Source organism: Gadus morhua, chromosome 1 (genome assembly GCF_902167405.1).
Source record: "Gadus morhua chromosome 1, gadMor3.0, whole genome shotgun sequence".
Classification (NCBI taxonomy): Eukaryota; Metazoa; Chordata; class Actinopteri; order Gadiformes; family Gadidae; genus Gadus; species Gadus morhua.
This window is the reverse complement of record NC_044048.1, coordinates 2,957,370-2,970,145: the sequence shown is the minus strand read 5'-3', so window position 1 is coordinate 2,970,145 and position 12,776 is coordinate 2,957,370. Positions and strand designations below refer to the sequence as shown.

At 46.6% G+C, this 12,776-nt stretch overlaps 1 protein-coding gene across 9 annotated transcripts; it reads left to right on the top strand.

Moving 5' to 3' along the window:
* Positions 1 to 287: 287 nt before the first annotated feature.
* Positions 288 to 12,669, top strand: sfi1 (SFI1 centrin binding protein). 9 transcript variants are annotated; one of them, XM_030356092.1, is made up of 32 exons: positions 288 to 341; positions 964 to 1,164; positions 1,244 to 1,315; positions 1,398 to 1,508; positions 1,717 to 1,811; positions 1,909 to 2,026; positions 2,132 to 2,234; positions 2,346 to 2,502; positions 2,797 to 2,958; positions 3,060 to 3,133; positions 3,321 to 3,413; positions 3,519 to 3,640; positions 3,827 to 3,893; positions 4,144 to 4,274; positions 4,516 to 4,597; positions 4,684 to 4,862; positions 5,126 to 5,201; positions 5,379 to 5,492; positions 5,586 to 5,662; positions 6,249 to 6,351; positions 6,625 to 6,721; positions 6,835 to 6,995; positions 7,089 to 7,163; positions 7,375 to 7,449; positions 7,575 to 7,748; positions 8,418 to 8,596; positions 8,708 to 8,791; positions 8,938 to 9,229; positions 9,328 to 9,418; positions 9,728 to 9,869; positions 11,385 to 11,484; positions 11,719 to 12,669. In XM_030356092.1, the coding sequence occupies exons 2-32, from the start codon at positions 989 to 991 to the stop codon at positions 11,863 to 11,865; spliced, it is 3,729 nt and encodes a 1,242-aa protein (XP_030211952.1). In that variant the 5' UTR covers positions 288 to 341; positions 964 to 988; the 3' UTR covers positions 11,866 to 12,669. The 9 variants fall into 9 exon arrangements, 7 of the variants coding, with proteins under 7 accessions (XP_030211952.1, XP_030212454.1, XP_030211878.1 ...); XR_003976766.1 differs by lacking the exons at positions 288 to 341; positions 11,719 to 12,669 and adding exons at positions 358 to 653; positions 10,212 to 10,402; XR_003976771.1 differs by lacking the exons at positions 288 to 341; positions 11,719 to 12,669 and adding exons at positions 359 to 653; positions 10,212 to 10,402 and having other exon boundaries at positions 9,328 to 9,388.
* Positions 12,670 to 12,776: the final 107 nt, after the last annotated feature.

The window sequence follows — 12,776 nt, the reverse complement described above, 5'->3', positions numbered from 1 at the left end:
TGAATACTACAAAGTATGAGATTTATAATGAGTATTAAATGTTTTTCAAAATGTATACGTTATTTCCTCCATATGTCGCGTCCGTTAAGGGTATTACTAATATGTATTTCATTTAAGAGGCATTGCTCCAATGTAGTGAGTACTGCAAAGAATGTTATTTATAATGGGTATTATATGTATTTCAAAATGAATACGTTATTTCCTCAATATCACTGGTCTGTTAAGAGTATTACTATAATGTATCTTATTGAAGAGGCATTGCGTGAGGCACCATATTGTTGTTGGCCCTTTAATCAAAACCAACGGTTCGTCTGTCAAGGGACCGACAAAAGTCGAAGCAGGTACGAAAGTTTGGGCCAATGATTAAAGCCTTTAATCGTGATACATCGTTTATTTAATGAAAAGGGAAAATTCGGAAAAATTATTTTTTCGACACATTTACAAGATAACAATGAGAAGAGTGAACCCTCCGGCGAGCTTCTCCCGTATTTATAAAGTTAGAGTTCCGGACCCGGTAGGCGCATGCGCTCTGGACCCAGATGGCGGTGCGCGGCGGTCTGGGTGAACATTTACAGCAGCAGTGTCATCAAAACATTTGGTTCCCAGCTGTTAGGAGCTATTACAAAGTTTTCTATCCTCGTTTTTTGTCTAGCGTAAGTAATTAGATACTTTATTCATCCCCTTGGGGCCATGCAGGTATCCAGTAGCAACAGACAGTACAGTACAGTTGACAAACAACAAAATGGACAAAAGTCAAAAGAATATGTCAATAGAAAGTCGATACAAACTTCAAAGTGAGCAATATTGCACATCATTTAAAATTCCATATAAGAAACAGCCAGAGGTAGATGTAAATATAAATATAATGCAATAGAACATTGTCCAGTGTGTGTGGGGGTGGGTTGGGGGGAGAAAGAGGTATAGACAGAAAGAAAGTCAGTATTGTGATGTCCACTCGTTCAGGAAACTGCGCCTGCACATATGAGACATGCAAACGGTAGACCTACGAGGACCAGCCAGGCTGAAGCCCCAGCGCAGAGCCGTCAGGTCGGGATGTGAACCCAGAGAGGTCCGCAGGGTGGCGGCCAATAGGACCCGGAATATACGCTATAAGGTCGGGTACAACTGGAACCGGGGCGGGAGACTCAAGGAGCTGCGAATACGGTAAGACCCTCATCTCCTCATTGCACGTTGCATTTAGCACCTCTTTCAGCTTTTCACTGTGTAACATTTGACACCGCAGGCACCTGGCGAGAAAGTATTTGAAAATATGGTTGAAGAATACGTTTGGTCGGGTTCTTCCGAGTAGAGCAAGGTAAGGACCTGATAAACACATGTGCACGAGTCACGACATTTGACGATGAGGGGAAAGTGTTAACGCACTGATGTGACCGCAGGTCCCACCGCGACAGAACGGTTCTTCTCGGAGCGTTTGAAACCTGGAAAGAGGAGTGGTGGACAACCAGGAGGGAGTGGAGTCTGTTAGTTCGGGCAGAGTGTCACCATAAGTAGGTCTATTCCTCAGAGAGAGCATGTTATAATCATAATGACTGTACTGGATCACAGCATTTAAGGGGGTTATTCCTTGGGTCACTAACATCCACATTCAAATGTTGAATTAGTTCTCTCTCCATATCTGTGGAAGGACCTCTTTGACCACTTGAAACCAAAGTATGTATTGTTACGACACAGACATTTGGAAGTTTTATGTTTCAGGTACACCCTTTACTGTAGGACCTTTCGTTGCTGGCAGATCTTTGCAGAGACCAGGAGGCAGAAGATGGAGATGGCACAACAGGCACAATCCTACGGTATGGAAACGAGGCTAGGATGACCACCTGACGTAACCATTCTCCAGATACTTAGAGTTCACGTATTTACACCTCTGTATGTTTGTGTGTTTGCTAGCTGAGAAGCACCTGGTTTGTCTGGTATGGAAGAAGTGGGAGGTGTTTGTGCTGATGAAACGCATGAAGGCCAGGATGCTCGATTTGGCTGTTCAACAGAATATACGGTCGACAACACGGTTGGACTCCCATCCATGTCACTGTGTTTTGTAGTCCTGTTATTCGCTATGTTTCCCGAATGACCTATTCATTGTGTTTCTACCCATGTATCCTCCATCATACAGCTCCACCTGGAAGATGTGGCAAGCGAAGCTCCAACAGACTTTAGATGTGTTTGCTTTGGAAGAGCAGGCGACTGAGTTCAGGCGTCTGGCGTTACTTAGCAAGGTACACGAGATTCAACCTGATCACATTCAAGATGTTCCCAGCGTGGTTTTCCCAGCCAGCATTTGGTTAACGTATTTCCGATGTGTCCGTTGTCATCTCTATGCCCAATAGGCATGGCTTCAGTGGAAACACTCACACAAGGCTGTCTACACTCAGAGACAGTCTGAAAACAAAGCATCACGCCATCGAAACCAAGCACTTCAGATGAACGTGTTGCATCAGTGGATGTGTTATGTTCGCAGTCGCCAATGCAAAAAGCATCCAAATGGTAAATAAAATTACTATTTGCTCATTTACCTTTTATCCAAAGCAACTAACATTGATTTATTTTACATGTCATCAATGAGCGTGTGTGTGTGTGTGTGTGTGTGTGTGTGTGTGTGTGTGTGTGTGTGTGTGTGTGTGTGTGTGTGTGTGTGTGTGTGTGTGTGTGTGTGTGTGTGTGTGTGTGTGTTGATTTTCCTTCTTCGAAGTATCAAATATTCTTAGCCTTGAAGTGGTCTATAAGACCACTACCCTTGAAGCATCAGTTTTCAGCCATGTCTTTGATTCTGGGTTTCAGATGTGGCGCGGCAGGCTAGGAGCCAAACACTGATAGAAGAGGGTTGGAGAAAATGGCGGCTCACATTAATTCTCAGGAAGGACGAGGTGCAGCGACTACAAGCTGCAGAACATCTGGCCAGGAGGCGCAAGCAGCGCACAGCCATGGAGCGCTGGAGGACCTGTATCCTGTTTTACTCACAAACACATCTTTAACGGACATATATGAACCATGTTCAGCTAAATGGAGCCTGTAGATCGTTATTTTGTTCCTGAACCCCTCAGTAGACATGACACTGTGCAGGGAAGAGGCTGAAAGAGATGAGCTGGCATGCCAACATGGACGACAGCGTTTGCTGGTAAGGAGTAGGACTCCTAACCTGAACAACTGTTCTCTCCAACAGTCATGTCACACTCACGCTTATCTGTATCTGTTTCTCTGCAATCACATGTTCACCATGATTTGTAATCTTGTTTGATCTGTGGAAAGGTCTGAGTTAATGTAAAGACGATTGTAGCGCTATCAGTGTTTTTTTGCTGTTGCAGTGGGCTGGATTACGAGGCCTTTCCCTGAACATCAGCATGAGTAAAACACAGCGACAGAACAATAATGTTGCTGTTCATCATCTTCAACAGACTGTAGGTGCTACATACTTACAATAATAAACCATAATAAACTAGCGTTGCTAAACTAAAACTTACCTCGGAGGGTTTGTGCTTCGTACTTTCTTGTGTTATTTACAGCTTAAAAGCAAATACTGGAGATTCTGGCAGGACCATGTAGAAGAGGAAGAAGAAAAGTTGCTTTACCCTCAAATCATCGCTGGCCAGACGTACTACAGGTATTGTAGTACATGTACATTTAGGTATACTCGCTTCTTGATTACAATGACTGAGTGTGCAATTGAATTGCAGTGCATTGATGACTCGATATTTTTACCCAGCCCTAAATGTATATCTGAAAACAAAAACAAGTGTCAATACACTTGTTGTCTTTGTTTGAATGGGATAATTTGGACTTTTTCACCATCCTTTTGTGTTCCTCTTGACAGCGCTTCATTGACAAAATCCTTCTTTTACAAATGGAAGGACAGGCTAGTTGAACGCAGACATCTACAGGTACTGCATCCTTAATTCAGTTTCACAATCTGAAAGATTTTAAACTTTAGATTGATATCAGTTTGCTATTCTTTGACTGTTTTCTTCCTTTCTCCCGATTGCGTCTGATAACGGAAACAGATCGGTTTTAACATTATTGCCACTTCTTCGCCCTTCTATTAAAGACGAAGCGCTATCATATCGTTGTTGTATCATCCATTGTATCTGTACATGGGTTTATACAGCCACACTCATTGTCTGGTGTGCTAAGGGGTTGGAGCTCCGTGCAGAGAGCCAGTTGGCCAGACGCTTGTTGCCCCAGTGTGTCAACTCCTGGGTGAAATACACCTCACAGGCCACCCTGCACAGAAAGAACAAAGACATGGCAGACGCGTATAACCGGTGAGCTCCTGATGCATCTGTATTCTATTTTTTGAGGTTACTGGATAGGGTTTTTAACCACCAGCCAAAGAGTACTGGGTCTGATGTACTCAGCCTCCCTTTATTGAGTTTTGGGTTTCTGAGCCACATATGCCTAAGCACTACCTTCTCACCACCATTCCTCTATGTGAGAAAAAAACCAAGTACTGGCAGGTTTTTACCATTCCTATCCACCATGCCCTCATCCTCCTCCCCCTTTCAGACACCGGCTGCACGGCTGGGTTTTCAACACCTGGTGGGACGGCTCCCAACAGAGCCAAGAGCAACGGCTGGCCGGGAACACGGTACTGCGGGCAGGCCGCTACACCCAGCGCCACCACGGCCTGGCTAGACAGGCCCACTGTAACCTCTGCTCCTCCCGTGTGGTCAGGCACTGCTGCATGACGGGCACCGGTGTCTGCAGACCGCCTGGGGCCTCTGGAGGAGACGCACGGGGCGGCAGATCGAGGAGGGGGAGAAGGGGCGCGCCGCGGAGCAGCTGTGCCAGCGCACACTCCTGCAGAACACCACCAGGCGATGGAGGGACAGGGCTGCTGAGGAGAGGGACAGGTGTGTGTGTGTGTGTGTGTGTGTGTGTGTGTGTGTGTGTGTGTGTGTGTGTGTGTGTGTGTGTGTGTGTGTGTGTGTGTGTGTGTGTGTGTGTGTGTGTGTGTGTAAGGATACTGGGTTCGATCCCCAACATCAGCAAGATTCCTTTCCCCCTCCTGCTTCTTGATGAGGTGTATCTGATCTCCTGGTCATTTGTTTGGGATGAACGTGTGTGTTGAATGAGTAAGGTGCTAGTGTTGGTTATTTATGTGGATTACCTGCAGGAGGAACATGATGGAGCAGGCCTGTAGGTGTGGCGAACTACGTCACATGAGATGGGCTTTGACTGGATGGAAAAAGGTAAGAATGTGTGTTCTTTATACACTGCATCTGTGTCGTTTTGACGGTCATTTAATGTAGTAGTGGTTCAAATAGTTAAAAATGTGGTCAGAAAAATTATTGCTTTCTGCCTCATCTAGACTATTTGGTACGGTATTTTTATAATGTTTTTATTAAAGTTGACTTTAGGGATTTTAGTGTCTTGTGCTCCCTCAGTTTGTTCAGAGCCAACAGGAGGAGAGCAACAGGCTCGATCAAATGCGACGGCACAACGAAGTGAGACTGGTGAAATGTAGCATCCAGGCCTGGAAGGTAAAGCTCAACGTATCGGAGCAGTTCATGTTTCATGCACCCACACCGCCAACAGCCATCTTCATAAGCCTCGTGTTGTTGTTCTGAACACAGGAGTACCATCACCAGACAGGCCTGAGCTATGGCTTTGTGGAGGACTGCTTTAAGCTGCATAACCAACGCTTGCTCAGGTAAAACACATGAGATAAATTCTTCCTACATAAACATGTATTCGAAGTGCTGTAGGTAAGATTCAAGCGTGTGCACCCATCCGTGTGAGGGCTGCTAACAATAGTCGGACCTGCAGTGTGCATTTGTAGGATGTATCAATGTAAGTTTGGTAAATCTGTATTTGCATTCAAGTAACCAACCAGCTTCGATCAGAGACATGGAATATAGAACAGGAGGTTTGATTCATTAGAGTGTAATTCTTTAGAAATGGCCCAGCAAGCCATTAGAGGGTGAAATGCGCTGTGGGAATATTATTTCTGAGTCCACTGTGCCTGCCTCTGTAGACCGCTCCCAGCTCTGGCCGGGAGCAATATCTTTGACCAATCAAGGCATCTCTCTCCCGATTGGTTCAGGGAATCCACCCTGCAGTCATAGGTGTGCGTAAAATGCAGTACTTTCCAATGGCGCAAAATGTAGGGTGGAAGTTGCTTTGGTTGTTGAACTCTCGAATAATACCTACAGCAGCTTTGAGGTGGATTCACACCATGGTATGAAATGCTTATCTTGGGGGTTGTCATTGGTCACCTGAGTGGTTTCTCCTCACAGGAGGATACTGACCGAGTGGAAAGAAAACGCAGCCTTTCAGTTAGAAGCAAGGGTCAAAGAGCAGAGGGCTCTGAGGCACTTCAAAAGAGGCCACCAGTTCAAGGTAGAACCGCCCATGCTGACCCTGCATGGATCTCACATGTCCTCATGATCATCATCAACTTTTCATTTTTTGTATTTATTGTTTTTGACCTGTGGTACAATTTATTTTTGTTTGGTTGTTTTGCTTTGTTTCTTTTTATCTGTAAAGCACGTTGTAGCTCTGTTTAGAAAAGCGCTGTATAATGAAGATTATTATTATTATTATCAGTCCTTTGTTAACCTAATGTTGTGTGTATTGGGGATGTTGATGTGGAAGTCTTTGTTCTTTTTATAGGTGCTAATTGCATGGAGACGAGCTGCAGAACATGCAATAGCAAAACGTCTCCAACAGGGGGAGGTACTGGCGAGGGCTCAGAGTCACATGGAGCATGGTGAGCTTCTTAAAGAATAGCCTACTGTAACCCGTTGCATGATGATGTCTGTGTGTGAGCATCATCGCGTAGTAAATGTACGTCCTGTCCACGGTCTTCTTCCTTTACCCCAGTGTGGCAGCAGGCCGGGTTCAAGCGCTGGCGGCTGAGGACCAGGGCGACGGTGGAGGACCGGACGGGCATGGAGAAGGCCGAGCAGTACCACCAAGCCAGGCTCCTCTCTAAGGCACTTAAGTCCTGGAGTGGCCATCACCTCCATCACCAGACATATGAGGTCAAACTAAAGCAGTATCTCAGAAGTCCAGGAGAGCAGCTGGTCAGCCCCACCCCCGCTCACCTGAGCCTGTTTTCATGTTATACCGCGCAGGTGATGAGGCGACAGGGAGCCATGCTTCTCCGACTGAAGGTTTACCAGAAGGTCTTTGCGGTTTGGCAAGTGGAGGTCAGTCAGAGAACAGACATTAACGTATATCCAGGCCATAAACCGATTCATCACTTTTCTCCTTCTTTGCAAACTCTCGTTTCCACTACGATTCACGTTTTTAACACGTTGTATTGTAGAGTACGACAGTTCAGCATATCCTTGACCTGCCCCTGATGATTTACTTCCCCTGATGATGTACTTCCCCTGATGATGTACTTCCCGTCTACAGCTGGGGCGCAGGAGGCGAGAGGCGGAGCAGACGGCAATCTCTCTTTGGCACTGGTCGCTGGGCCTCCAGTCCAAGGTAAGAGTCCTGACCTCTGGCTGTGTAGATTCTGTGTTAACCCTTCCTTCCTAAATACTCCACAGAGTGTTCATGGTAAACGGCGACCCGATGACCATGGCATGCCTCCGTCCACCCGCTCGCAGGCCCTGTACGCGTGGCGGCTGTGGGCCTCTGAGCAGCAGAGGAGGAGGGAGCGTCTGGCCCGAGGGGCGGAGTTCTACCGAGACCAGCTGCTGAGGGACGGGGTGGCCAGTCTCATCACGCACGCTGCTCACATGAGCCGTCTGGCTGCGGGCCAGGCCCAGCGCGGCCAGCCGGTGGGTTCAACAGCTCCTTCCTGTCCTTTTAAATCCAGTTGTTTAGCAGCAAAGATTTTATCCAAAGCGGATGACAAGTGAGACTGAGAACATTCAACGTTTACAATCAAAAGCTAAAAGTCGGCTGAATTACTTCAAGCTGCTGGACCTCGTTAAGAACAACAATAGGAGAGTGTGCAGAGAGCCCTAGGAATCGCTAAAACATTAATTGATTAACTGGAATGATTCATTTTTTTATATTTATCGGTTAAAGGAGCAGTGTGTAGGATTTAGTGGCATCTAGCGTGCGACCCTTACCGCCCCTCGCCCCTACGGTGGCCTGTAAGGTGACCATGTGTACTTCCAAAAGGAGGTCAAGTGAGGAGGTTCCTTGATAGACTTATAAATTACATTTAGTTAATGGGTCTGTAAAACTATAGGTCAGAGCTTCCAAGTAAGAAGGAGAGAATTAAAAACATGTCCTCGCTAGAGCATTCACAGGTTAGGGAAACACAACGATTCTAATGCTTATGGGATTATACACAAACTAAAATGATATATATTATCTATCATTTAGTTTGTTCCGCTAGATGCTACTAAATTCCCCGCACTGCTCCTTTAAGGCATGGCTGGCAGTGTCTGTATTATTCACTCCTTATCCCCGTCTTAATGAAGCCCTTCCCTCCCCAGACCTCCCAGCGGCTTCAGAGCACGGTGCAGCGCTGCGCCTGGCACTGGAAGCAGCGGGTGCTTGGCCCACGACAGGGGCCCCCCCAGGGCAGGGGCCTGCCACCCAGGACACAACATCACCTCACCTTCAGCAGTCCGCCCGCCGCTCCCAGCCCCGGGGCGGGGGCGCCCTGCCAGACGTGAGTGTGAGTGTGAGTGTGAGTGTGAGTGTGTGTGAGAGTGTTTCTTCGGCCCGATGTCCCCGTGTACAGCTGTGGTCCAGCCTCTGGTCCTGCTCCCCTCTCCTCCAGGGCCCCGGGGCCAGCCCTCCGACCGCAGCCACGCCGCCCCCAGGACCTCCTGGAGTCTCCAGGAAAGAGGCGGGGAGATGAGGGGTAAAGGATCCATGATTCCAATAAACAGGACATAATGTAATATGATTCCCATACTCCTACATGTCTATACCCTACCTTCCCTCTGTTTGGTCCTGTATGAGTGGCCTTGATGCAGTAGGAAATAGGCTACTGTTCCTCTGATCTAGGTCTGAGGAGCCCCCCTTGGTCTGCAGCCCCGGACCCGTGTTGTGGAGGCTCCATGGAGCCTCGGCTCCATGGAGCCGGCTTCTCAACCAATGCCAGATCCCGGCGATCCCTTGCTGCCTCCAATCTCCACACGCCCCAATCGGTCCCAGGCCCTCCGTCAAGAGCCACGTGCCGGCAGTGGCGTGTGGTCAACACCCTCTGTCCATCTCCTCCTCCCCCCGCCAGGGAGCAGAGGACCAGTACGTCCTGTTGCCGCCGTCGTCGTTCATGACTTCAAAAAGTCAAACCAAGGTATGTTCATGTGCTGTCCAGGGAGAATGTGAATGGATATGGACCGCAGAATGACGGTCATTATAAACATACTGTTGTGTTTGTTTGATGTGTTGCAGGCCAGCCCCTCCTGTCCCAGTGACAACTCACGTCTTCCCTCCGCCCAGAACACCTCTTCAGGTTTACAACCCGCTACGTCTCATCGAGACGGTGACGTTGATACATTTATCTGCAACATAAACATTATTAAATGTATGTGATAGCAGTACTTGGCATCATGTAGCATCTTATCCTAGCTATCTTTGTTGTGTACGGGTAATGGGTAAACCTCCTCGAGTGATTGTCAGTGCTTGGCACTTGTTTCTAGGAACTTCCTTACTATACCAACAGCGATATATATTGTTTCTCTTTCTTCTGACAAATGCACTCATTGTAAGTGGCTTTGGATAAAAGCAACTGATAAACGCCCTAAATGTAAAGTTAAATGAAAAGTGCTTCTCCTTGTGATTCTGGTTGAAGGGTCTTACATGACGTCGCCGGTTGACGAGGTGGAGATGTGTTGGGCGAAGGAGGAGGCTGACACTGCCCTGTGCCTCACTAAAGAGCTGCTCCACATTCAGATGGAGATGAAGCGCTTTCAGCAGGACCGCCAGCAGCTCTGGTATGACCCTGCAGGCCTCCGTACCTCCTGGTGATTGTCTATATCTTCAAGGTGTCCCCTTTTGGGCACTGTCCCCTATTCATTTGACCTGCTCAGTGGGCCTGCACGTGGAAGGCCAAGGGGTCAAAACTATGGCTCATTGTAGACGTATATCTAATCAAATCTATGTCAAGTGTGGCGTTTAGCATTCATAGCACAGTATTTACACTTTTGTTTATTAGTTCAAAAGTATGTCTTACGGCGCTTTTACTGAACTCTACAACAGCGTAAAGTATAATATTTTTTTTAATCATTTATATTTCAATCTGATTTCCTCCTATGTTCCTCATATGTTTCCAAAAGAGGCATCAACTGCTGCTGCATTTCTTTTTGAAATCAGTGATGACCACAATATGCCGAACTTCCTTCTTGCATCCATGTTTTTTTCATGGATGTTCAAGTTGGCTGACGACGTGAACAAGCTTGAACGCAATGATGTTGGAATTCGGAATCTCAGAGTTGAATCTTCTGAGTTCTGAGATTTCTTCAACGCGGTACAAATCTATGTTCAATTCAGTAACACACTGTAGAATAAATCTTATTTAGACTTAGATCACCATGTTTTGTTTAGTCCTCAGAAAGCAGCGTATGGATCCATAGTTCCCCTTCTAAGACCGGGTTCAATGTGAATTTAACTGTTATCTAGGCCATAGTCTATTCTTCTTGATGTTCTGTGTGGCTGTTTTTTTTTGTAGAAATCCACATAACCTCTGGTAGTAGTCTTATATCAAACACAGATTAAACCCACATTATGAGGAGTTTTTCAATATCACATTCCCCTCAGCATTGACAAACCGCTGGCGGAGGTTGTGATGGAGCTGATATATCTCCTCAATATAATTTTTAGATTTAATATGTTAACATAAACACTTATGTCTTATCTCATCACATGCTATGAAAGCAGATCAAATAATAAATAAGATCTTGTGATGACACTACGGATGCCATTGCTTTTCAAATAACCCATTCAGTCCAATCACAAAACCGTCCTCCTGAATGAGATGAACCACGCAATCGAGTGCTCATACGAGCAGACTGAGCAACCAACGCATTGAGTCTTCAAAGTGCAAGAGCACCATAATATTGTTAGAACCTTCATAATATGGGTTTGATCTGAGTTTCATTCACATTCCACTACTACTCAACTGATGGAAGATTTATTGATTGATTTCTATTTAATGTATTTGGATGACACCTTGTGGAAACACATTGTATTGTATAGGCATAAAACAGCCAAAGCGAACCTCCAGAAGAATGCATGTAGGCCTACATAACAGTCAATTCACATCGAACGGTCATAGAAATATGGATCCAGCCGGTGCTTTCTGAGAACTAAACTTGATTGTTCTCAGTTGATTGGTTGAAAAGGTGAAGGTGTTGTGAAAACAGGTGTAAACACAAATACAAATAAAGTATAATGAATGAGTACAGGTCTACAGTGAGGCGTGGTGTTGATGTGCTGTCCTGCCACTGCAGGGCCTGGCGGAGGCTGAGGGAGCTGCTCAAGACCTGGCTGAGCACCAGTGCTGAGGACGACCCCGCGGAGAAGAGCTCTGTGCAGCAGGAGTTAGACCAGGTAAGAGCAGGACCCCAGGAGGAGTTAGACCAGGTAGGAGCAGGACCCCACTGCTCCTACACTGTTCTAAGATAATGTCAACTTCTGGAGGTAATTGAATGTGAACCAAGGGAAAGGAGCGACTCATTGGTCATCGGACACATTGTGGCTCAAGGTGAAAGGGCCCTTTTTAACGAACGTTTGTGCAGAGGAGATCTCCACATGAATTGACCCCCTGGCTGTCCCTGTGAATAGCTGGAGCAGAGCATGGCCCAGCTGTCTGAGGACCTGGGGAGGCAGAGACCAGCAATGCTGCTTCACGCTGTGAGGGTCCAGCACCTTGACGATTCCCTCCGCACCTCTGGACACGGGCTCCCCAGCAGAGCCACTGAGACACTCTGATCACTCTCTACCACCGAGACACTCTGTTCACTCTACCACCGACATACTCTGATCACTCTCTACCACCGACACACTCTGATCACTCTCTACCACCGAGACACTCTGATCACTCTACCACCGACACACTCTGATCACTCTCTACCACCGACACACTCTGATCACTCTACCACCGACAAACTCTGATCACTCTCTACCACCGACACACTCTGATCACTCTCTACCACCGAGACACTCTGATCACTCTCTACCACCGACACACTCTGATCACTCTCTACCACCGAGGCACTCTGATCACTCTCTACCACCGACACACTCTGATCACTCTCTACCACCGAGACACTCTGATCACTCTCTACCACCGACACACTCTGATCACTCTCTACCACCGAGACACTGATCACTCTCTACCACCGAGACACTCTGATCACTCTACCACCGAGACACTCTGTTCAATCTACCACCGACACACTCTGATCACTCTCTACAAACGCGACACTCTGATCACACTACCACCGAGACACTCTGTTCACTCTACCACCGACACACTCTGATCACTCTCTACCACCGAGACTCTGATCACTCTCTACCCCAAGACACTCTGATCACTCTCTACCACGACACACTCTGATCACTCTCTACCACCGAGACACTCTGAACACTTTCTACCCCAAGATCACTCTACTGCTGGGATATTTTTATATAAACTGTTCACATTTGCAGATTTAATTGAATCTTGAAGAAAATATTTTGAAATCAATGTAATTTATGTATTTTTGGTTTGTAATAAAATCTTTCTAATCTTGGCATGTTTTGTGTTTGTTTTCTTTGCACATGTACATATTTCCTATTTTATTTTGTAATCATTTAAAAGGATGCTGCTTTGAACCTCTTGGTTGTTTTAAGTATAGAGT